Source organism: Dunckerocampus dactyliophorus, chromosome 9, assembly GCF_027744805.1.
Source record: "Dunckerocampus dactyliophorus isolate RoL2022-P2 chromosome 9, RoL_Ddac_1.1, whole genome shotgun sequence".
In the NCBI taxonomy this organism is placed as follows: domain Eukaryota; kingdom Metazoa; phylum Chordata; class Actinopteri; order Syngnathiformes; family Syngnathidae; genus Dunckerocampus; species Dunckerocampus dactyliophorus.
In genome coordinates, this window is record NC_072827.1 from 21,048,584 (window position 1) to 21,072,008 (window position 23,425).

A 23,425-nucleotide genomic window follows, 5' to 3' on the forward strand; every position below is an offset into this window, starting at 1 on the left:
TGCTAACTGCACCATAGAGTTAGTGAGATTTTTAAACGCCTCGGGTTTAGTAAATAGTTGCATCCAAACGGGAATGTATTACTGGGTGAAAACGATGCAATACACGAGGTTCACCTACGTGTGGCGCTGGTAACATACACAGACGCAACCACGTGACGCCGAGAACAGGAAAAAATGCATGAAAGTCCGTCGTCTTCCTCTTGGCCGGCTTGTTTAGAATGACGACACAGTGGAATTACTTTTGTCCGGCCTTTTAGAGTATAAGACAACAAAATACCAACAAAATACCAGTCAAAATATTCAGCTATTATGATGGCTTGTTTGCAACGCTCACTTCTGGTCACGTGACAGCGAAGGGGCGGTGATGTCATCGTTTTTATAAAGTACTGGCGCCTTATTGTTCATTAAAGTTGTCAGTCAATGTTCATCAGCATACCGTATGTTTATTAAAATACAATTTTGCAATGACCATAATGCTTTTGTCTGTTTTGCTGCAGATTGAAGAGTCCGCTGTTGGATGTTGGGCTCAAGTGTTTGTGGTGAGAACAGCATGTTGTCACCCTTTTACTATTGTGAACCTTCACCTTAATATTTTCAGTTTGATATTCATTTTGGAACACCATTTTGTCACCATTTCACGAGATAAAAGTCCTTCTTTGTTTCCACTTTTACAGTGAACGGTGCGTGATCTGGTGAATGTCGCTCACTCACTGACTATGGAGGATGGAAAATGAGCCTCAAATACAATCTACCGCACACATCTCCAGAAAGTAGGATGTTGGAGGTAATTTAAGAAATGATGCCCTCAGTAGCTGTGCCATACATTGTGTTCATGTGTAAGAGTTTTGCTTAACGTCAGGATATACTTCCATATATTCCATAGCTTAACTCAGATGACCAACCTTGCAGTTTGTGCCATGATATGTTGGGCAGGTGTATTTCAGATGTTGGAAACATTTTCTAAAAAATGTGGACAATTCCATTGAAAATAATCGTTTCATGTCGTTTCAGCTAAACCATGCCGCAGCTTGACCTCACTGACAGTCTGCTGAAAGTCTTTGCAAAGCGATCAGGGGAGCAGGGAACAGAACTGAAAGACATGGCTGCCACGATGACAGTAAGAAATGCTTTTATTTAACTATCAATGTGTATGCATTTCAACAGGTCCGTAAAAGAGTTGTACATTCATTGCAAAACTTACAGTGTCGTCCATCAACAGTGACTTACCCTCCACTTGGTCCCCTGAGTCGAGTTCTGGTCGGATTTCAGTGCTGAAGAAGGTAGTTCCGGTTAGTTGCTGGGGCCACTTAAAGGGATAAGTTGGGATTTTTTGTACTAGATTACTATTTTTACTTTTGATGGGGATGTCATACAACTTAATGTCAAAAAATCCCAACTATCCCTTTAAAAAGTTTGGCTTCTCAAAACAATATGCGTTTTGCCGTCGCAGTGGTTTTCATCCGTGCATGTGAACACTTTGAAACATATACACAACAATGGACAGGCGGCAGTGCGCAGTGATAGGGCGGGAGAGAAGGTAACGCTCAGCAATTGTGAGGTGTGATTTTTAGTTTTAGTTTTTTTGAGGAGGCATTTTTAGGATGCAAATGTATTACTCTTTTGAATGCATATTGTTTTGAGAAGCCCGACGCTTTACTTAAATGACCCAGCAACTAAGCAGAACTAAAGCAGTCCTCGTCACTGAAATCCGACAAGAACTCACGGGCTCACGGTTTGAAGGGCCCCCTCTTCATCCCGTCACTGTTGATGGAGTACACTGCTGATGGGGATGTCATACAACTTCACATAAAGCCTAACTGCACCTTTACCTGCGTGTACTGATTCCACTTATAGGACCCTAATGATTTTTTATTTATTTATTTAAATATGTACTCACTGTCCCTCTGTGTACAGTAGATGCTGGTGTCGCATGCAAACTGATGATAAAAAGAAAAATAAAACAGAGTGTTTGTGTTTGAACACTTTCTTCTCTGCTACTCTATGCAACTGTACACAGTTGACTTTGTTAGCCTACTTGGACTGTTTAGTCAAGTCAGACGTATTTGTAGACCTCATTGAAAAAAAGCAACCATAGCTGACCAGAGTGCTGTATATGAAAAGCAGAAAATCATGAATAAAATAAATGGTAAAGATGGATAAACATATGTGCTGTAACTTGGCACCAAAGAGGTTCATGGCATATCTGACCATCATGTTTCTAAAAAATGCTTCTGGTATAAAAAAAAAAAAAAAAAAAAAGCAGGAGGAGGCAGGAAATCCCAAGTTTTACAATGCTTCTGTCAGGGTGGTTTTTATTCCTGCATCTCCTTGGTCCACCCCCCATGATATTGATTGTATCCTTTTGGAGGGCGTACTCTGAATGCGGCTGCAGGAAAGGACACACAAGGTGCTGTGTGTGTATGTGTATATATGTGTGTAGATACAGTACAGGATGTATGTGTGTATATATTTATGTGTGTGTGTGTGTGTATTTATCAAGAAATGCCACACATGTCTTTATATCTTCAACAGGACATGAATGAGGCCACTGCACTGAGTGCCATCTAGAAAACAACCACTGGAGTCTACATCACCAGAAAGACACTCGGCAATGACTTTTCTGATGTTGGGTGGGTGTCGTGGTACTTCGAGGTCTGGATAATGTGGCCATTGCAACAGCCGTGCTGTTTGAACTTTTTTTACATCTTGAACATCAGGTACCCTCCTCAACTCTGTTTCACATTCGAGGTGATACAAAAGTTGGTAATGGAGTTCGATGTGACTCAACCCTTGAAATAAATCAATAAGTTCATCAAGGAAAACCACTTGTCAGTAAATGTATAAATACGCTTCAACCATTGTTCACTTAACATGTCATATCAACGGGGCCAGTTGTTGGGTTTTTGGCAGCGTTGTTCAATTTTAGATCCTGTTCATCTTTTAAAGTGAAGAAATTGAACTGTACAGTAACCTTTTTTTCAGCAGAAAAGATCTATTTTCTGTGCCATGACTGAGTTGATAAAACATTGAAAAACTGACATTTATTCACTGTTGATTTTTTTTTTTACAGTGTAGCAGAAATGCCAGTTCAGTTGTTTACCTCCTGTTACTTCTTTAGACTTTTGAAAAGAACATTACAAGGTTCTTCTTTGTAAATCATGTAATACACACCAAAGTGTAATAAAAACATGTATGATAGAGGAAAAAAAAGTAGAGTATTGAAGTAAAAAAAAGAGTATTAGACGAAAGTTATTGAATAGTGTTGAAATAAAGTGATCAAATTGTGAATTATCAAATTGTTACTAGAACTCAAATTACTTAAGCAAAACACAATTTAATCACATTGTATCAAAAGAGTGAAGTTATTCCTCAGGGAGAAGCCCTTTGTCAAGTGTGCATTGTGAACTGCAGCGTTGTCCTGTTGAAAAAGCCAGTCATTTCCACACCCCGAGCCACACTTCGGACACCCTTGCTGTTGTTTGACCAGGAAAGTACATAGTAAAACATAAATAATAAGTTTTGAAAAACAAAGCATTTTTGGTCAGACTGTAGCATTTCCAGTCTAAGCATAAGTGTATAATAAATTTAATACATTTTAAAGATGTTTAAAATGTATCATTGTTTTTTTGATAAAATGTGCTAAAATTGCACGAAACTTTCGTAGCAACATATTCATGTTGTTTTTACATTTTTTTTTAATTAAAAGTGGTAAACATTTAGCTAGGCTAGAGTCCTCATCCTCTGTTGCCATGGAGACGGTCGCTCGCCTGTTGCAGCTGCTGCTGATGAGATTGCAGGCTGCGCGCGCACGCACATCTACCCCTACACATCTCCCCACACACAGGAGGAGGAGGAGGAAAACAGCTGATGTCCGGGGACAAGATGGGACACACTCGATGAGAAGAAGAAATAAAAACGCCCCCTGTAAGTCATACTATGTTTTTCCATATGATGTTATATGTTGCTATAACGTTCATGTTCTATGTTAGGCTTGCTAGCTTGTTGTGCTGCGGAAGTGGTGATGTAGCATCCTCCGGAGTAGGCCTAGATTCGACATTATGGCGTGTTTTTGCTAAAAATATCACTAGTCACCTTTGACAGATGTCATGACAGGTTTTTACATGTCTCCCAGTTAAATTTTTCACCATCATCTGGCTTGTTGTTGTTGTTGTTAACTTGCTTTTAAGACAGTACCGCCCAAGTGCTAGCGCGTTTCCATAGTAACCTTGGCTACTCTCGTCTCATTCACGCTAATCTCAATATGGTGGACGCTCATTTCCTGATTGTTGCTGCTTGTTGTCAATAACAGAGAAGACAGCTATAGCTTTGCTGGTAATCACGTCACAGAATTAAATGAAACTCATAATAAAACAGAGAAAATATCCTTACATTTATCCTGAGGCTTATTGGGAAGAGGAAGTAGAAGTGGCAGGAAATGAAATAAAACAATAAGACCACTGCCCTGCGTTGTTGTTACTGGTCCTTTCATGGGGCACATACTTTAACGTGCTGAAGGATAAGGATCTTTATCCTTAATGATGGTTGTTTAATACCATGGTGATGGTTTTTCTTTTCCTTGGCGCATTTCCACTAGAAGAGCCTGCCTGACGCTTAGGAGACATATTGAAGTGCAAATAATTAATAAGCAATATCATTCACTTTGTGTAGCTTGGAATTACTCTATTCATCCGTGGTGCGTGAGACAAGTGTACACTGCATCGTTGCAGCGTGTTGTGCGTATTTGTCCGAAACCAGTTCTTGAGTGAGTCCGGTGTTTACACACCAAAATTAAGTTTTTAATGAATTTATGTGAGTGCGTACGTAAACACAAAACGCCGAAACACGGGACGCCGTACCCGAAGAACCACCTATATTATTAAAATGTGCCTGTCAACATCAACATACATACAACATTTGAGAGCCAAAGTGGCTATTTCTATGAAAATTGTTTCATATACCGTATGTTGACAACGGGTGTCGCAAGGCCAGATTAAAACGTGACAAGATTTCTCATTTAGAGAAAAGCTATGTCGTGACAACAGGGCAGCCAGGTGCCAATCAGACAGAACTATACTGTATAGTTACTATGAATGATAATACAGTAATATGGAATTGGCAGTGTGCAAGGCATTATTGGAAGCGAGCATTAAGTGCTTTAGGCACGCCTTGCAAGTCAACCTACCTCGGTGTTCACAGCGTCAGTGTGACGTGTGGCTGTTTTTTCCATCGTGGTTAAACAGCTGCTTGCAACTTGTTGATGGTCAAGCAGAAGCTGTAGTGATATATTTAGCAAGTAATGGTATGCATTCAAGTGTTTCTTGCATCATGCATCCATCCATCCATGCATTTTCTATGCCGCTTCTCCTCATTAGGGTCGCGGCGGTATGCTGGAGCCTATCCCAGCTGGCTTCAGATAGGCGGGGTACACCCTGGACTGGTCGCCAGCCAATCACAGGGCAGCATCATGCATTTATTTGGTAATTAAATACAAGTCAATGCAACCTAGCCCTGACCAACAGAACCAAGAAGGACACACTGACTTTCCTGGCAAAACATGCACAGGTTTCCAAAATGTGGCACAGGGGCCATCTGTGGAACATGGCTTATTGCAGGAAAAAAAAAATAACAAAAGTGGAAAAATATAGCAAAAAGGCATAATATAACTAAAGCTAAAATCTAACAACTAATAAAAACACAAAAATTTGTCTGTAAATATACTGTATGTATAATGTTTTTTTTATATTAAATAAATGTTATTATTAAATAATCTATATCTTTTTTTATGATAACTATCAAAGGACAGCTGGACAGCCCTGACTTACAGTATAAAGACGTTTATTTGGTCTCAAAAATGTTGACAATAATATCTTTTAGCGTCAATTTGTGGGACAAACATTTCAAAACACACAAGCATTGTGTTTTGACTTGGTTAAATAAAAAACTTTGTTTGTCCAGTCATATTTTTTCATTGCACTTTAAAAAAAATGAATGTTAAAATTTCATCTCGTGTCGTGGGCCCAATCTCATGCATCGTCTCCTTTTCGTGAGTTTGGCGTCTTGTGACACCACGGATGTCAACATGTGTTGTATTGTCAGTGTCCTCATTGTCACTAAGCAGCTTTGCCTCGACATAGCAAAAGTAGCTTTTGGCTGTCCTCAAAGTTGCTAGAAGTTGCTAAATGAGGTCATAACTCGTGACTCGTTCAGAGGGCATATCGCCTACCTTTATGACCACCTTTGATTTGGGATCAACGGTTAAAAAAGGTCACTGTTGAAAGACATTGATTAGTTGACGCTCCGATAACACACACTGTCTTTAATTGGCATTGGTTGTATTCGGATTCATGCGCCTTCGGTCTGGTACAGCTGCGTACCGATTTCCCACACGGTACACAATTCAAGTTAGGGGCAGGAAGTGTACCTTCGGTGTTGCAATGCACCCCACAAGCTTGGGTAGTGTGCCTAAAGCGAACGAAAAGGTGAGGCATCCGGGATGCAAGTGGGTATCTAGGTGGATGAAAACAGTGCAGCTCAATCTTTGGCTTGTGGGAAACATGGCAAGCGATAGTGCCAAGGAGAATCCAGAGCCTGTACACACTCTTGTCATTCAAGTTTCCTGGTTTTGACCACTTCGACTCCCAGTGAAATACGTAAACAAATACAAGTGGATACAACGATAGCAGTGTGCCGCCATTGTTCAGTGGAAATGGAGAACGGGGCTACAAGCTGGAACTATTCATGCTGCACTTCAGCCAATAAGGAACTTTTGACTTACTAAAAATGAAATAAGAATTTACACTGTTCAAGCTGTTATTGTTGCACTTGCCTAAAACCCCCCCGCTGTAAACCAGGGGTGCGCAAAGTACAGCTGGGTGGAGGGGGGGGGGGATTTTTAGCCTGCAGCTTATTCTAAAAATAAAATTTGTTATTAATAAACTATATTAGATATACACTCATTTGCTTTGTCACCCAGAATACAACACTTATATAGCTTATAGTACAATATACATTGGTCGGGCCGATAAACAGTATCGGCCTTTATCACTTCCTGTTCTGCCCTCTTATTTTGGTATGCTGTACTTCCTGCTGGGTGTAAGATACAGCTGCTTTACCCAAGCGGAGCTGTGTGTGCACTTGAGTTCTATTGGCCATCATTTGGGTTTATAAGTCCAGCGTCGTCACTTTGACGGTGCTGGTTCGTTCAGTGTTTTGCTAATCCATGCTGTCACCTAGACGTTTTGTCTTATTTGTTGAAACTTCCCAGGACTTACCTGTTTGTGTTTTCACAGAACCTTTTTCTCTGTCGCTTTTTGTTGCCTGTTGTCTGCACAACTGTGAGTACCTGCACCTGCTCGTGCTTATTAAACAACTCTTTTTCCTACACCTTGTGCCTATCTGTGCATACCGGGGGTCCAGCATTTGACAACTCATCACAGTCCCAACAGAATGAACCAGCCAAAAATGATCCCCGCGGAGACATTTAATGGAAATTTTTTGGGATATAGCCACTCAGTACAAGCATATGCAGCATGATGAACCTGGAGGTCTCATTGAGGGCCTACGCCCAGCTTAAGGCCCAGATTGCCAAGTTGAACAAGCTTTGTGGCGGGTTTGCCCCTTCAACTGGATTGAAGACCCACCTCCAGCCCCTTGTGCACCCATCTGCCTCATCTACGGACATCTGGAATCTGTCTCTTGAGGGTGGGGCACATCTCCTTTTGGGTCAGGCTTCGCAGACAACACCTCGCAAGACTAAGGTCAAGTCACCTCCGGCACCTGCTACGTTTATGCTTCCTGCGCCACTCCAGACAGAGGTCAGGACACCTCTGGCACCCGCTGCTTCCCCATGAAGGGCCGAGGTTAAATCACCTCTGGCTCCTGTTCCACGCTCGGCCGAGGGCAAGTCTCACCTGCTCCAGCTCTACGCCCGGCCGTGGCCAGGGCTTCACTGGCTCTGGCGTGCCAGGCTGAGGCCAGGTCGCCTCCTCTGCGGTTCTGGCTGGACCGCCTCTAGCTCCAACTCCGGCGATCTGGCCGCAGCAGCTGTGTCCAACTCTGGCATCGCGAACTTGGCCGTGACAGCTGTCCACAGTTCCTGCGGAGAAGCAGCAAGTCCTCGTCTATCATTCTCGCCGGCTGTAATGATTCCCGAACTGTCATTGTCAGCTGCACCGTTGTGCGACCAGGCGTCACCACCAGACACTGCCCCAATCGCAGCGAGGACGCTAACCTTTCATCGGTGTTCATCCCTCAGCGCAAGTCTGGCGACCCTTCACCCACCCTGGACTTTTCAGGACTGTGCAATGCCTGGCATTTGTTCCCTCGGGGTGTGTGTATGGTTTGGTCCACACGACAGGAATTGTCGTCACTTTAAAAGCACTGGTTCATTGTCAGTGTTTAGCTTATTCATGCTGTCACCTAGACGCTTTGTCTTATTTGTTGCAAATTCCCAGGACTTACCTGTTTGTATATTCACAGAACCTTTTTCTCTGTCGCATTTTGTTGCCTGTTGCCTGCACAACTGTGAGTACCTGCACATGCTCGTGCTTATTAAAAGACACTTTTTCCTACAGCCTGCGCTTGTCTCTGCATATCGGGGGTCCAGTCTTCAACGTCTCATTACAATCATAACACATAAGGCCCTAACCGTGATGTTGAAACCGAGGTAAGTACCAAACTGTGATTATGGCGTACCGTTAGACCCCTCTTTCTTATTAATATGTAATAATAAATAAAATATAAAGAATATTGTGTGTCTGATAAATCAAACATATAATAGTCCATATTATTTCTATATTGTAATATGGATTTTGTCACTCACCTTTTTATCCACGTTGTCTTTTAACTCCACTGCAAAGGCAGACGCATCAGTCACGTATCGGTCTTGTGCTATGTCTCAATTGGAGCACTTCCGTACTTACATTTAGTCTTTTTGAGTATACAAGTATAAGTGTGTTCACAACAAGTAGTATTGCAAAATGCAGTGCGCTGGCAGTACTTGGATGTTGAACTCAAAAAGGCCAAAATACTGAGGGCGCAGGACACTTGCCACCCTCAGGAGTTGCCATCTTGGCTACGTAGCAGAAGGGGAGGGACTTACTCGAAATGATGGTAGCTGAGGAGCAACCCGTAGTATTGGAAATGAGTGAACGGAAGAAGGACAAGCAGCGGGTAAATATTGAGGTCATTTCCAATAAGTACGCAACAACAGTAATCCATTTTTGATCGCATTACACTGTCAAAATGTTTGCATTCACGAAATAAGTACACAGTGTACTTCTGGATATGACTATTTGAGGCACGGTGTTTCTTTATTCAGCCAAACAGTTTGAGGGATTAGGACATTCAACTTTTTGTGTACATTTGCTCCTAACAAGTGTGTTGCTGTATAGACCCTTCAAACTTGAGCCGAGAAAGTTTACAGTATCCAGAATTACAATTAATGTGATTGCATCCTTCCTGCGAGGAACATATCCTCTCCGTCACCCACCCCCCACTCCACCCCCAACCTTCTCAAATGGAAAGTTAATTGTGGTTCTCGCAACTGGTCCTCCCACATAATAGCAGCCAGGCCCTGTGATTTTCTTGTCACTCTTGCTTGCGTCTCCATATGTTAAGTGCAACAATTGTTGCAATTTTAAAGCCTCATTTATAAACTTTGGAAATGTGGCTTTAAAAGGATAGGGTTGCTGCTAAAATCTATTTTCCCGCCATGTTGTATTGAACAGCCAGGACAGACACGTGTACTGTACGTTGTTTGTCACTATGCTACTGCTATACTGAAAAATATAAATTGCTATCATCACACTTATCTTGTTTGCTATCATTGATACCCTTCTATGGTGGCATTACAAAAGATGAGACGTCATATTTTTTCCAGAAAATGTTGGTTGCGCTATAAATTGTACGACTCTTGAGGCCTTTAACTTTGGAGGTTAAAGCTCATTGGATGAACCTGTTTTATATATGTGATGAAGCTTTCTCTGTGTTCTCTTTTGCACTGTTCCTGGACATGCTCTCCTTCACTGACGGCTGCCACAGGACCACCAGGCTTTGAGGACAGCAATTCACCCTTCTTGCATCTCTGCTCTCTGGATGGTCCCTCCACCTCTCTGTGCCCTGGGGATGAACGCACCAATGAGGAGCCTCACAGTGAGTCCCCCTCTGGTCATCACCTCTACGCCCATCTTCCTCCTCCACACCTCCCACTCACAGAGCGTGTCGCATATATGCCTTGATGTCAGATGTGGTGGGCATTCCTGTCTTTCTGAGCGTACTGTAGATGTGGGTAGAGTGTAAATGTACACCATATAAGCCATGATGTTGACTAACTGTTGTGTGTTATTTACAGGGTATGCCTGATCGCATGTTATGTGCAGTGCTGGAGCAATTTCAGCTTTACTTTTCCCTTTGGTATGTGCGCTTTGTCTCCATTCAGAGTGTCATTTCTTCTTCTGTTCATCTGTTTACACAGCCTGTACGCACCTTTCTTTCACTGTACACACACTTACTTATGGACAAGCACAAGCGCACACGTTCTTACACTACACTTGAGGTTGTGCGCTGTGTGGCATGATGAAGATCATGTGTGATCTCGTCACATGGTAAGTAACTGCCGACGAATACACTTGTCCTGTGTCCCATGTGTGCTACTTCGTGTAACATGAGCGCCATTCAACACATGCAATGTCAAATATGATAAGAAAGACAACTCTGTTCTGGGAATTCAAGTCCAGGATTTTTCCCAAATTACTGTACCTTCTCACATAGTGGCCTCCACTCTAATAGATGCCAGGCCTTGCTTAATGACCGATTGTGTCATGCACTTAAATAAACGGCACACCACAAAACTTTCTTTATTACATTAGGAAAAGAAATAGGTGGTGGCTGTGATTACCTTTTTTGTGATTACCTTTATTATAACAGCAGACATGTTTAATGTTCAAGACGAAATGTCCATTTGACAGTGTTTAACCATATGGTTCAGGGTTTCCCCTAGGATTTTCTGAAACTGTGGTGGTGGGCTGCATGGGAGGGCGGACTGCTGCCGCTGTGTCGTGCCGCTGCTGCATCTGCAGTTAATATTTTTTTATTATGACAAACTTTTATGAATTATTTATTTATTAACTGATTTATGAAAACACCGGTGTATCTAACTTGCAACACTATTAAAGCTACTTTGACAAAAGAAAGTCGAGGCGAGCTATTTGTGTTTTATGTGACTGCCAACATTTAAATTGCACTTTATTTACAAAGCACATCTCCACTCATTGTGCTCATTCGCCGTTAAAAACAGGCATCATGTTTCAATAGAACACTTGGAACACATAAAAAATACTAAGGGATGAAGCCAACATTCTTTGGTGAACACCAGTTGGCGAGCTACTGCTAGCCTACAAGCTACCTGTTGGAGACCCCTCTGATAGCGTCACTATCTGAAAGCTGAATACCCGACGTGTTTATATTGAACAACTTAGACACACAACTAGTGTTTTGAAGACAATCCATAAGTATTATAATGATTATATGAACGGTTATATGATTATATGAAAGTGATCGCCACTTGTAGCTCATCCGTAGGACAAAAACGAGCTACCCAGCTGCCACCAGAGAGACAGTGAGAGCCAGGAAAAATGTGTAAACAAAGATGCCAGAAAGTCGAATGAGATTGAAACATGAGAGATCACACACGCTGGCTTAACCTGTGACGAGCTGTCATCAATTGACACCACATTTTACAGCCTATTTTTCATTCTCACTATAAAAAGGAACAACGTGAGCGTCAACACAAGACGGGTTGCATATTTTTATCTGGCCACACATGCGCAGGTGCAAACAGGGCAGACGGGTGATTCCGGTGCAAGTTTATCAAAAATAAAGCGCAGTGAAACATTTTTAGGATATTTTAATTTGTTTTCAAACTAATTGCCGGCTTTTATTTTGTTGTGGCAGTGCACCACACTCAATTACATGTAGCAGAAACCCTGTGGCTAAGTTAAGCTAAGCCTTTATTATAAGCCTTTAAAATTTAGAATACTTTTTTTTTTCTCATTGGACCTAATGTTGTGGCCAAGCACTTTCACCCCATTTTGATTTTATGGGGCATTTAACAAGGCATTTATGTTCAAATCTACTATGAATACAGTCAATGTTGCTGTGCCTCTAACTATTGTGGCTTAATTCATGTTAACCTAAGGTAATGAAAAAGTGGTATAATGTGCCATAGGCCTGGACTTGAATGCAGATGCAGAATGTTGTGTTCCTCCTGATATAGCTTTGGTCACTGGGTGGTCTGCCTGCCCTCTCCGTCTGTCAGATCCACTCTCTGTATAGCACGGCAAGCCCCAGCATGCTGAAGAGGAAACAGAGCTCCCGGGTCGAGACCCAGCCCATGACCGATTTTGGGCCAGATGAGACTCTAGCAGACAGCGCCGACATCTTCTGGATCAACAAACCAGTGAGTACACCGCTGCGTCATCATGCCACTATGAAGTCTATGTGTGAACAAACACAATAAACCTTTTATTGCCTCCTGCTTTCTGCAGTGGGTACACACCCTGCTAAGAGCCTGCGCCATCATCAGCGTCATCTCTGTGTGCATGAACACCCCCAAGACGTTCGAGCACTACCCGCCCTTGCAGTACGTGACGTTTACGCTAGACACGCTGCTCATGTTCCTCTACACGGCCGAGATGATTGCCAAGATGCACATCAGGGGAATCATCAAGGTAGTACCCCCTCATATTTTGTATATTTTTTTAAATGGAGGGGCACCCTTGCCAAGTGGGCCCCCACGGGATTAGCCCCCATGGAGCCACCACCCATGAGTGCAAACATACAAAGATGCAGTAATATGTAGATTGTCGGAGGCAGGAGCTCAGGTTGAAATTTGTTGCCCACAAAATTTTGTGACGGGATAACCACCGACCTTGTCCCCAACCCCCAGATTATGGTTAAAAAGGTAATACTTAAGAGAAGCGTAGGAAGATGACTATAACTGCATAACTTTTTTTGCCACTTTATATTCAACCTTATTAGTATTTGGCTGTGTATTGTAATTCAATAAAGTAAAGCAGTTTTCTCGAAGGGAGACAGATGCATCCAGGGATGGACAGCTGGCTGATAAACAACACATAATCACAGCCATAAAAAGTGTGGGAAGGCTAACTTCACGAATTACAGACAATAAGCAGGCAGATGAGTACGGCATTTGATCCACATATGGCTAAAAAAATCCTTTTTTGACAGGAAAAAAACATAAATGTCAATAAATCTTGATATGATATGACACCATACACTTGTAAATATTAAAGCTATACTGCAAATAAACCAGTACCTCCATGCTTTTGTATTTGTCAGTGTAGTCGTCAAAAACATGGTGTTTATCTGAACACATCCTCCTGTTTTGCAGCTTTTCTTTCAGTTGTGGCTTCTTCGTACCCTCCTGCAGCCAACGTCCCCTTGACATTTCACTTTGTTTATAACGCAGGGCTTTTCTTGTTGTGTTTTTTTTCTGGGGGGGGGTTCTGCTTATCGAATCGGAAGGAGGTTGCTTCTCACTTCTCCGTACTGTGAGAAGACTGAAAATCTGAAGATTTAAATGAACTTTTAGCACTGTATGTACCTGCTGAAACATACTAGTGGGCTTGTAGCTGAAAGGTGTTGTTGCGTGTCTGCAGTATTCTACAAAAGTGAGTCCACACCTCACGTTTCAGCAGCACATATTTCTTATGTGTCAAGGGACAATACGATAAAAAGTAAACTTGGATATACTTCAGAGTAGTCCGTGTATAGCAGTGTAGATTTACAATTCATTGGAAATGAGTCAACACAGCCATTATTGTCTAAATAGCTGGCAACATAAATCAGTTGCAAGATAATTGTCTTGCCTACAGTCAAACATGGTGTTAGAGTCATGGTTTGGGGCTGCAGGAGTGCTGCCGGCACTGGTGCAACTGTGGTTCATTGAGGGAAAGCATGAATCCTAATATGTACTGTGACATTGTGAAGCAGAGCAAGGTCCTCTCCCTTGGGATATTGGGCTGCATGGCAGTTTTCCAACATGATAAAGAGCTCAAAAATACCTTCAAGATGACAAGTGTCATGCTGACAGTGTTTTTTTGGGCAGCCATTTTATTTTTAGTCTTAGTCTTTTGGACGAAAATGATGAAAATGTTTCAGTCACATTTTCAGTCCAGTTTTAGTCAACGGGAACTTCAAATGTTTTAGTCTACTTTTAGTTGGTGAAAACTAAAAACATTTTAGACTGGTTTTAGTCATATCAATTTTAGAAAAAAAATAAAAATAAATAAATACAAAAAATAATTAATGTCTTGGACGAAGTATTGGAAATTGGATGAGGAAAAAAACAGAGGGAATGTAATTACTCCCTCTATATACAAAGTTCACCTCCTGTAATGGTCTACAGGTTAATACAACACCAAATACAACAAAACTAACTTAACCTGAAGTTAGCATTAAGTTTGGACTTACGTGGAAAGCTTTAGGCTTACTATGAAATTCATCACATGCCAATTATCGAGTAACATTGTATGTACAGTATATGACACGCCCTCTCAGAACTAAGCATTGAATATACATGTAGTGTTTATTGTTATTAGGGATGCTCTGATCAGGGTTTTATGCTGCCGATTCCGATACATGAGTGATGTTTGGTCTAGGCACCATACTGCTTGGATTGCCATGAATAGGACATGGAAGAAGGAGAGATAAGTTTAGCTGTTTACAGGACTCTCTTGTTCATAACGTAAACACTCACACACACACACACACATAACAAGGCGCGTGCCCAATAACACGTAGAAGAACATGTGTCTATTCTGTATTACTACACATCAAGTAATCCCCAAGCTGTAAACTGGACAGAACAAGTGAGATTGGCCGAACTGTACATCAGTTTATTTATGATGAGTGATTGGACCGGCATTAGACGATTCCAAGGGTGCCTGGCAAATAGGTAATTATTAAAAAAGAAACTTTTGGTGTGTATATTTTTCTTTCTTTTTTTTTGCCTTTATTTGTGTGAAACATAAATTTAATTTGATGCATGTTTTGGACTAAAACCAATACATGGGAAACGTTCAATAATTTATTTTTTAGTTCATGAAAACAAAATTAACAGAATACAATAATACAAAAAATATGTTTTTCTTTTAATCCTTCTTAACTTAAAGCAGAATAAATTAAGTGTCCAGGTTGCAGGGGTCTCGAACTTTAATAGCTATCAAGTATTTGTGTTTTATTTATGACTGCCAACATTTATATTGTACAGTACTTTATTTACCAAACAGATCACCACCCAAACAGTGTGGCCATTGTCTTTGTTCTATTTTGTGGTCATTTGTCATTTATATAAATAATATATAATCTGTATTATAAAAAGGCCTGAATTCAACAGTTATGATAAAAAAATTACTAAGAATTGAGGCAAATATCCTTTGGTGAGCTACTCAAAATCAGCTGGTGAGCTAGGAGACCCCTGTGAATGTATCACCATCATAAGGCTGGACACACTATGTGTTTATGTTCATTAAACCATGACACATAAATAGTGTTTTGAGGACAAGACATAATGAATATAATGACAACAAGAAACCAAATTTGTTCAGTGACACTTGAAAAAGTTAGTACATACTCCATGAATATGATATTCACTTGCAGCTTCTCTGCGGGACAAACACAAGCTCAGAACTAACCGCATTGCTTGTTTTTAAAAAAAAAAAAAGTCACATTTGGAGTCTGAAGACCAGAAGCTAGGTGGATAACAGCTAGGCAAAGCGTGTAAACAAAGACGCAAGGAAACTGGAATGGCAATAGGTTTGATAAGGGAGTGATCAAATACGCTGGCATCGATTTGGCATAGCCTGTGGCAAGCTGTCAAACTGAAGCCATGGAGGTTTACAGACGAGTTTTGATTCTCGCGACAATACGGGACAAAGTGTGTCCCTTGTTGGCTCAATACAGGTGTTGCCAACCCTACATGACACAGCAGGGGGGTTTGCTACCCGCCGATTGTTTTTTGTGATCTGCTTTGAAAGCCATTTATCAGCATATGCCGATCACGTGTTTTTTACAGAAATCGGCGCATACTGATGGGTGACCGATCGATTGGAGCATCCCTAGTTGTTATATATATTTTTGATATTATGTATGGCCGCTAATTGTGGGGAAGGCTTTTGCTGGAACACTTGAGCAGACGTGGTAAGCCTGTTCACATTTCCAAAGGACGCCATTTGCCGCGTCAGATTCTTTGGTATTATGTTCGGCACATTTCAAGGACAGTTGTTTTGATACTGCACCTCAGATAAAAGAACATTCGAGACTGAATGTGTATTAGCATCAGCTGTCCCGACGATCTTTCCTCGACCTAGACCGGGGAAAACACAAGTACTGACGCAGATGGAAATGAACAAAAACTCAAAAACCCAGAAGATGGTTAAATGTCGAAAATTGTCACTATGATGTTGTGTAGATGCTGTACAGGCTGATCTCTGGCAGGCCCCTGGCTGCTGTTTATAAGAAACTTGTGTGCGTCTGTGGGCGTGTGTGTGTGTGTGTGTGTGTGTCTGAAGCACAAAAGAAAGCCGTGGGCTGTCTAATTCTCTGCTGCATGTCATTAAAAGTGTTACATACTTGCTTTTCAAGAGTTAACTGTTGATTTGTTCTGTTGCCATTTGCCCTTCACCTCTGCACACAGGGGGACAACTCCTATGTGAAAGATCGTTGGTGCATGTTTGATGGATTCATGGTGTTTTTCATCTGGGTGTCCCTGGTGTTGCAGGTAGATTGCAACATTTACTATTTTTATTGCATTTTTTTTACCGCCTCAAATTTGTTTATGCAGCTTTACTTAAGGCATATTACCATCAACCATCAACCTCTCTTTGTTTTTAGGTGTTTGAAATAGCGGAGCTGGTGGATCAGATGTCTCCGTGGGGGATGCTGAGAATCCCCAGAGCACTCATTATGATCCGGGCCTTCAGGATCTACTTCCGCTTTGAGCTTCCACGCTCCCGCATCACCAACATTCTAAAGTATGACACCGTGGTAACTGACAGTATTTTTGCTTTAACAAAATAGATAGTGCATAAGGAAGTAGGGTACTTAAATGTGTTTGTGTTAAATCTTCTTGCTGGCAGGCGTTCGGGGGAGCAGATCTGGAGCGTATCTATCTTCTTGCTGTTTTTTCTCCTGCTGTATGGAATTCTGGGTGTTCAAATGTTTGGAACCTTCAACCATCACTGTGTTACCAATGACACACAGAAAGGGTAACTCAGCATTTTTACTCTACATCACATTGTTCCTTCTGTGGATAACCACCCAACACAGAACAAGCCTCATTTTGCTGCTATACAGTTTTATTCAAATTAAAGAGCAATTAAGTATAACATGATTAGAATGACTGTGGTCATCACGAGAAATCCCGCACACTCACTCTTCCACAAATACCGCATTGTATTTACCATTAGCAGCAAGTGTTAACATAAATTGCATGTCGCACAGTGTGCACCTTTTAAATTAAACTCATTCATTCTCACCAGCTAACTCATCTATCTCCCTGTTTGTGCCACCATTCCCTCGGGAAACTGCACTCGTTGACCATTACCAACAGGAAAAGAAACCACATATTTAACCCTCTCACACGCTGCCGTTGCGCTGAGCTACACTGTGTTTCAAATTATTATGCAAATAGGATTTTTGTATTATAAACATAATTGTTTTTTGTTTTTCAATGAAATTCATAGATGGCATTGTGTCTTGGGGCTCTTTGGATTACTGATATCAATCTCGGACAACTGTCATAATTAGTTTGCCAGGTGAGCCCAATTAAAACAATTTTTAAAAATGATGTGCCACATTATTAAGCATGCCACAGATATCAAGCAATATAGGAAAGAAAAGGGATCTCTCTGATGACAAAAAAGTGTCAAATATTGATGCCTTGGACAAGGCATGAAAACATTCAATAATTCACAAAAACTTTTGTACGGTGAAGAAATTTGTGGCTGATTCAGATGACAGCTGGGATTGTGCTAATAAAGGAATAATGAGAAAAGTTTCTGTCAGAAAAATTTATCGAATCAAGAGAGCACCTGCTAAAAATCCATTACAAAGCAGCAAACAGGTATTTGAAGCTGCAGGTGCCTCTGAAGTCCCATGAACCTCAAGGTGTACGATCCTCCAGAGACTTGCAGTTATGCATAAACCTACTATTTGGCCACCACTAGCCAATACTAAGCAGAAACAGTTGCAGTGGGCCAATAAATACGTGAAGATTAATTTTCAAACAATCCTGTTTACTGATGAGGGTCGGGCAACCTTGAGTGGTCCGGATGGATGAAGTCAAGTATGGCCAGCATATCTCAACAAGGCTGTGATGTCAGCAAGGAGGTGGTTGATGTTGTTCATGTTTTGAATCGGAATAATTGGGAGAGAGTTCATAGGCCCTTTATGGCCACTGAAGGTGTGAAAATGACCTCAGCAAAGCATGTAGAGTTTCTGACTGACCACTTTCTTCCATGGTACAATATGACGAACCGTACCTTCTGTAGCAAAATGTTCAGATTTTTTACATTAAGTTTTATGACATCCCCATCAGCATTGTAGTTCATTAACAGAGACTTACCCCTCACTTGGTCTCCTAAATCCAGTTCTGGTCAGATTTCTGTGATGAAGAACGTAGTTCTGCTTAGTTCCTGGGGCCAATTAAGTAAAGAGTTTGGCTTCTCAAAACAATATGCACTCAAAAGATTAATATATTTGCATCACAAAAATCAGACCTCACACAATGCTCACATATTGTTTTGAGAAGCCAGACTCTTACTTAATTGTCCCCAGCAACTAAGCAGAACTAAGTTCTTCATCACAGAAATCTGACCAGAATCTGACCAAATTCAACAAATGACCATTTTTGATTCTTAGCAAACAGTGAAATGCTTTGAAACTCTGCTGTGCACAGTAATGTGGAACATAATGTGCATTTTAAGTTTTTATTTTTGAAAAGAAAATACTGTTATCATTGGGCTGTTTGTTCGATAACATTCAAATTGTACTCTAAAAGTAAAGGTCAAGGTCAAGGACTGTAATTTATAAATAAGAGAAAAATATCATATGCATAATAATTTGGAACACAGTGTAAAAGTAGCATGTGCTTTTTCTCCCCATCCTAAATCCTACGTCTGCTTACAATGGAGTGTTTTAAAAATACGTCGAGAGAAGAACAGATGTGTCTAATCTCTTAACTGCTGCACGTCCTTGACCCAAAGTCAGAGAGCGGCAGCTTTGCACACAGGGGATATGATGGAAATTGGGAATAAAAGTACCAGGGGAAATGAGATGAAAATGGTTTTGAACAAAAGGGGGTCCTCATCTTCTGAGTGTCAGGCTTTCTGCACTCTCCATTTAACTCCAGGGTACGTTTGCAATGAGAATCTCCCCTAAATCCTCTAGTAGTGAACTCGCTTGAATATATGCTGTACCTCAATTATTCTCTAGTTTCATCGTCCAATTAAACAAATACAGTGAAACCTCAATTAGCGTACACCCGTTAGAGTGTTTCTTGATCGACCAAAATTTGTCTTTTGTTTGTGTACATTTTCTGGTTAGTGTACAATATGACGCGCGTCTTGTCATGCTATTAATACACGTGAGTGAAACTGTGTTCTCAATGTATTTTTTATCACCAAAATGTCCAGCCTATTAGCTTTCTAATACATGGAAACCGGAAATGAGCTCCATCTCCCGTCATGATGTCAGAAGAGGTTGAGTCTGTAGTTCTTCGCTAACTAACACAGTTATGCCACAAGACGCAGCATTTCTTTTGATCACAGCTGCAAAGTATCCCACGGAGCCATAGAAAGTTGCAAGTGCCAGCATTTCGATGAAGGAAGTGAGAAACACTATTAAACAAAAAAAAAATAACTGAGTTGGTGACTGATGCCAAATGGCCGACTTTGTCAACAATCACGTTTTTCATCAAGGTAAAAGAGACGTTAAATGTTAATTTACCCCTTTCATTCATGATTGAGATGCACAGTACGCTACACCCTGATTTGGTTGGCGTCGATATGTAGCTGATGGCAGATCAGCATTGCAGACAGCTGCATAAGCTCCATACATAGGATGACATCATAGCAGCAGGACAGCGTGTAATTTGAAAAACTAACGTCTTTTGAATCCTCCTTTTTTAAACAGCACTTCAGTTTTTTTCTCCATTTGTAGCATCCCATACAATGCTGGATATCCTATTACAAAAAAAAGCAGCTTAATTTTTTTGTAGACAAACTAACCTATGAGAATACAACACGTAAGATAAACAAAATATGCTGTACATCAGCATGGTCTCGCAGCCATGCAGCAAGTACATTCCAAACATTCCACTGTATAAAATTATTAATATAATCCATATAGAAGGACAGGAGAACATTTACCATGGAGTTTAACACAAATTTTTATATGCACCTATAAACAGACATCAGGATCTCTACAGTAGCTCCACCCATACACAAGCACTTCTTCGCAGATGAGTAAATGAACACCCCCGGGCCATTATTTGAAGAAATCGTGTAATTGTATCAATGTTTCTTTTTTGAAACATAAATATAAATGTTGTTTTTGTCAGCTATGGTGTACGGCAGAGATCTCTCTGACAAAGCTGCTATATGTCCAATTTTGCATCTGTACAACTCAGTTCTGGTTTCCTCAATTACATGAATCATTCCTCATCACGTGGTTGTTCTTGTTTTTCATATGACTCACAGGACTATTATTACCATAATCATTTTTGATGTCTCCAGTGGGGATTCATCTGTCTTCTGTTTTGCCATCAAGAAAGCTCGTTTTCTTTGATAAGACACAATGGTTATTGTTCTTCCAACATGTTTAATTAGCCTTATCTAGTTTTCACTGTGACATTTTTGATTGCCCTTTCTAATGTGGTGAAACATGTGAATCCCATTTTGATATCTTAGTCTCTTTAATGGGAAGGTTGGATGAATGTCTAGGCAGCCAAATTTGAAGCTACAGTCATCACTTGACACTTTGTGGTTGGAAAGTTGCGGCTTCACTTTTACGATGTTTCAAAATAAATTAATAAATTAGCGCTGTTTTGTGGTTAGCTATGGCCTATTATTAGTAAAAAAAAAAATTATGAATATTCAAGCAAATTGTATTGAATTGTGTTCTTTGCCTAAATTAAGCATTTTCAAGCATAAAATGGCTAAATGACAAAATTACAAATAGAATTCAGAAGACGCATTTAAAGATGTGAGATGTAATATTCTACACTGGTGTCAGTAATGTTACATAGATGAGACAACAGCCGCCAGGAAGTACGCTGTCCAGAAAAAAACAACAAGGAACTCTGCCAATGCTAACGTGCGTCTGTTATGTCTATTTATGTCTAATACATCTTATTTTCCATCTTATTTTCTCTTAAGTCTAGAATATTGGTTGATACGAGTGTAAAGGTGACTCTAGGGGTGTTATTTCATGTCTAGAGTGCTGTAATAATGTTAAGCCATATTCTGAAGGTCGGAAATTACGACAATATTGTATTTATGAATAAGAAATCATACTTTGTGGAAATTCATTTGTCACGGTTGGGTCTGGAACCAATTAACCGTGATAAACGAGGGATTACTGTGTTCATTTTTATCAGTGCCTCTCTTGGAATAATACCTGTGGGTAAAATGAGATAGGTACATCCATCCATCCATTTTCTATACCACTTGTTCTCATTCAGGTCATGGGTAAGCTGGTGCCTATCCCAGCTGACTTCGAGTGAGAGGTGGGGTACACCCTTGACTGGTCGCCAGGCAATCACAGAGCACATACAGTATATACAAACAACCATTCACATTCACGCCTATGGACAATTTAGAGTCTCCACTTAAGCTAACATTCTTTTTTTTTAATATGGGAAGAAGCTGTAGTACAAAACCAGGTGTGGGAGCATGGCATTCATATTTACAGTGTACTTGGATATACCTTACAGTAGTCAGTGTACAGCTTCTATAGCAGTATACATTTACTATCCACTGAAAATGATACAACATACAGTCATTGTGTAAATAGTTCACAACACAAGTGATGTGTAAGGTCATAGTGTACTAAAGCGTGGTGGTGGTAGCATCAAGGTTTTGGGCTACAGGATTGCTGTCAGCACTGGGGGAACTGAGGAGGAACATGAATTGCAACATGTACTGTGTCCACTATCCGAGTGCATCAGAAAGTGAAACATTTTCTGTGGGATACATTGTGGTTGCATCCAACCCGATACAACAGTTGCAGCAGTGGTGGACGGTGCATTTGGTACCTGCGCCTTCAGGGGGGACTTAACCGGGCATCATTTTTTTTGGCAGACCCTGATAATAAAAAAAAAAAATCATAAAACATGCCGTGCCATGGTCTCAAACCACTGTTGCCCGTGTTCAGCGCTGGCAATCGTACATTCCGCCATGCTGGCAGACACAATGTGGGGAACTCCAACACAATAAGTGTCTGCCAGATTGCTGCGATACCAATACTGTATCGCTAATAATATAAGTCCCCTCATCTTCAAATACATCATACATTGGCAGACCTACATTACTGCTTGTAACATTGAGTTAGTGACCCATTTGCACCAGTGATCGGCGTTACACCGGTGCTTGCACAGTTGGTGCTCAGCCAAATGAAAATACACTACTGAAATCAGGGCAGCCAAAATACACGTTACAAAATTAAAATAGTTGACTGTTGGAATAAATTAATAAAATGTCATGTAACAAATACTAGAATTAGAATTAACATATGTCTTAAATAACAGTATATGTTAAATTCTTCATCTATATAGAATTTAAGTACATGTAGGTCAGTGCTTCTGAGTGTTTAAGGCCAGCAGGGAAGGCCTTGCTGGCCCCGACTGCGCACCAATGGGTTGCAGCTTTGTTTATATTTGTGCATTTGTTCAGCAATGTGACATGGAACAGCTTGGCCATCCCTGACACCCACTGCTCCCCCGATGGCGAGGGTTACCAGTGTCCCCTGGGCTTCAAGTGCGTGGACCTGGAAGAACTGGGCCTCAGCAGGCAGGAGCTCGGTTACAGTGGCTTCAATGAGCTGGGTAGAAGTCATGTTCAGTCATGTCATGTGAATTATCTGTGAGCCCCGAACTGATTCCAACACTGTTCCTTGTTTTTTTTATAGGGACAAGCATCTTTACTGTATATGAAGCAGCCTCTCAGGAGGGTTGGGTGTTCCTCATGTACAGAGCCATTGACAGTTTCCCTCGCTGGCGCTCCTACTTCTATTTTATAACGCTCATTTTCTTCTTGGCGTGGCTTGTGAAGGTGTGAGCTTTGTGTCCCCTCATTTTTATTTTTTATCTCTATTGCTGTGCTTCCCTCAGCATAGCTGATGACGA

General features: G+C 40.9%; 1 protein-coding gene and 1 long non-coding RNA gene across 13 annotated transcripts in view; both read left to right on the top strand.

Moving 5' to 3' along the window:
• Window positions 1-496: 496 nt before the first annotated feature.
• On the top strand, window positions 497-2,955 carry LOC129187354 (uncharacterized). Its single transcript, XR_008572392.1, has 4 exons — window positions 497-539; window positions 675-784; window positions 1,012-1,117; window positions 2,533-2,955. It is a non-coding gene; the product is annotated as an uncharacterized LOC129187354 (long non-coding RNA).
• Window positions 2,956-3,792: 837 nt separating this feature from the next.
• nalcn (sodium leak channel, non-selective) overlaps window positions 3,793-23,425 on the top strand; it is a 96,557-nt gene continuing 76,924 nt past the window's right edge. For 6 of the 12 annotated variants that reach the window (XR_008572420.1, XR_008572421.1, XR_008572422.1 and 3 more), the window contains exons 1-9: window positions 3,793-3,924; window positions 10,042-10,152; window positions 12,317-12,457; window positions 12,546-12,728; window positions 16,718-16,801; window positions 16,915-17,054; window positions 17,160-17,288; window positions 22,974-23,125; window positions 23,209-23,351. Coding sequence is in view for 9 of the 12 variants with exons in the window: in XM_054786783.1 (XP_054642758.1) it covers window positions 10,096-10,152; window positions 12,317-12,457; window positions 12,546-12,728; window positions 16,718-16,801; window positions 16,915-17,054; window positions 17,160-17,288; window positions 22,974-23,125; window positions 23,209-23,351 (1,029 nt within the window). In the remaining 3 variants the exon portion in view is untranslated. Of the gene's footprint in view, window positions 3,925-8,573; window positions 8,666-10,041; window positions 10,250-10,351; window positions 10,414-10,451; window positions 10,605-12,313; window positions 12,458-12,545; window positions 12,729-16,717; window positions 16,802-16,914; window positions 17,055-17,159; window positions 17,289-22,973; window positions 23,126-23,208; window positions 23,352-23,425 lie in introns of those variants that run through there. The other 6 variants (XM_054786787.1, XM_054786784.1, XM_054786790.1 and 3 more) reach the window with 6 other exon arrangements.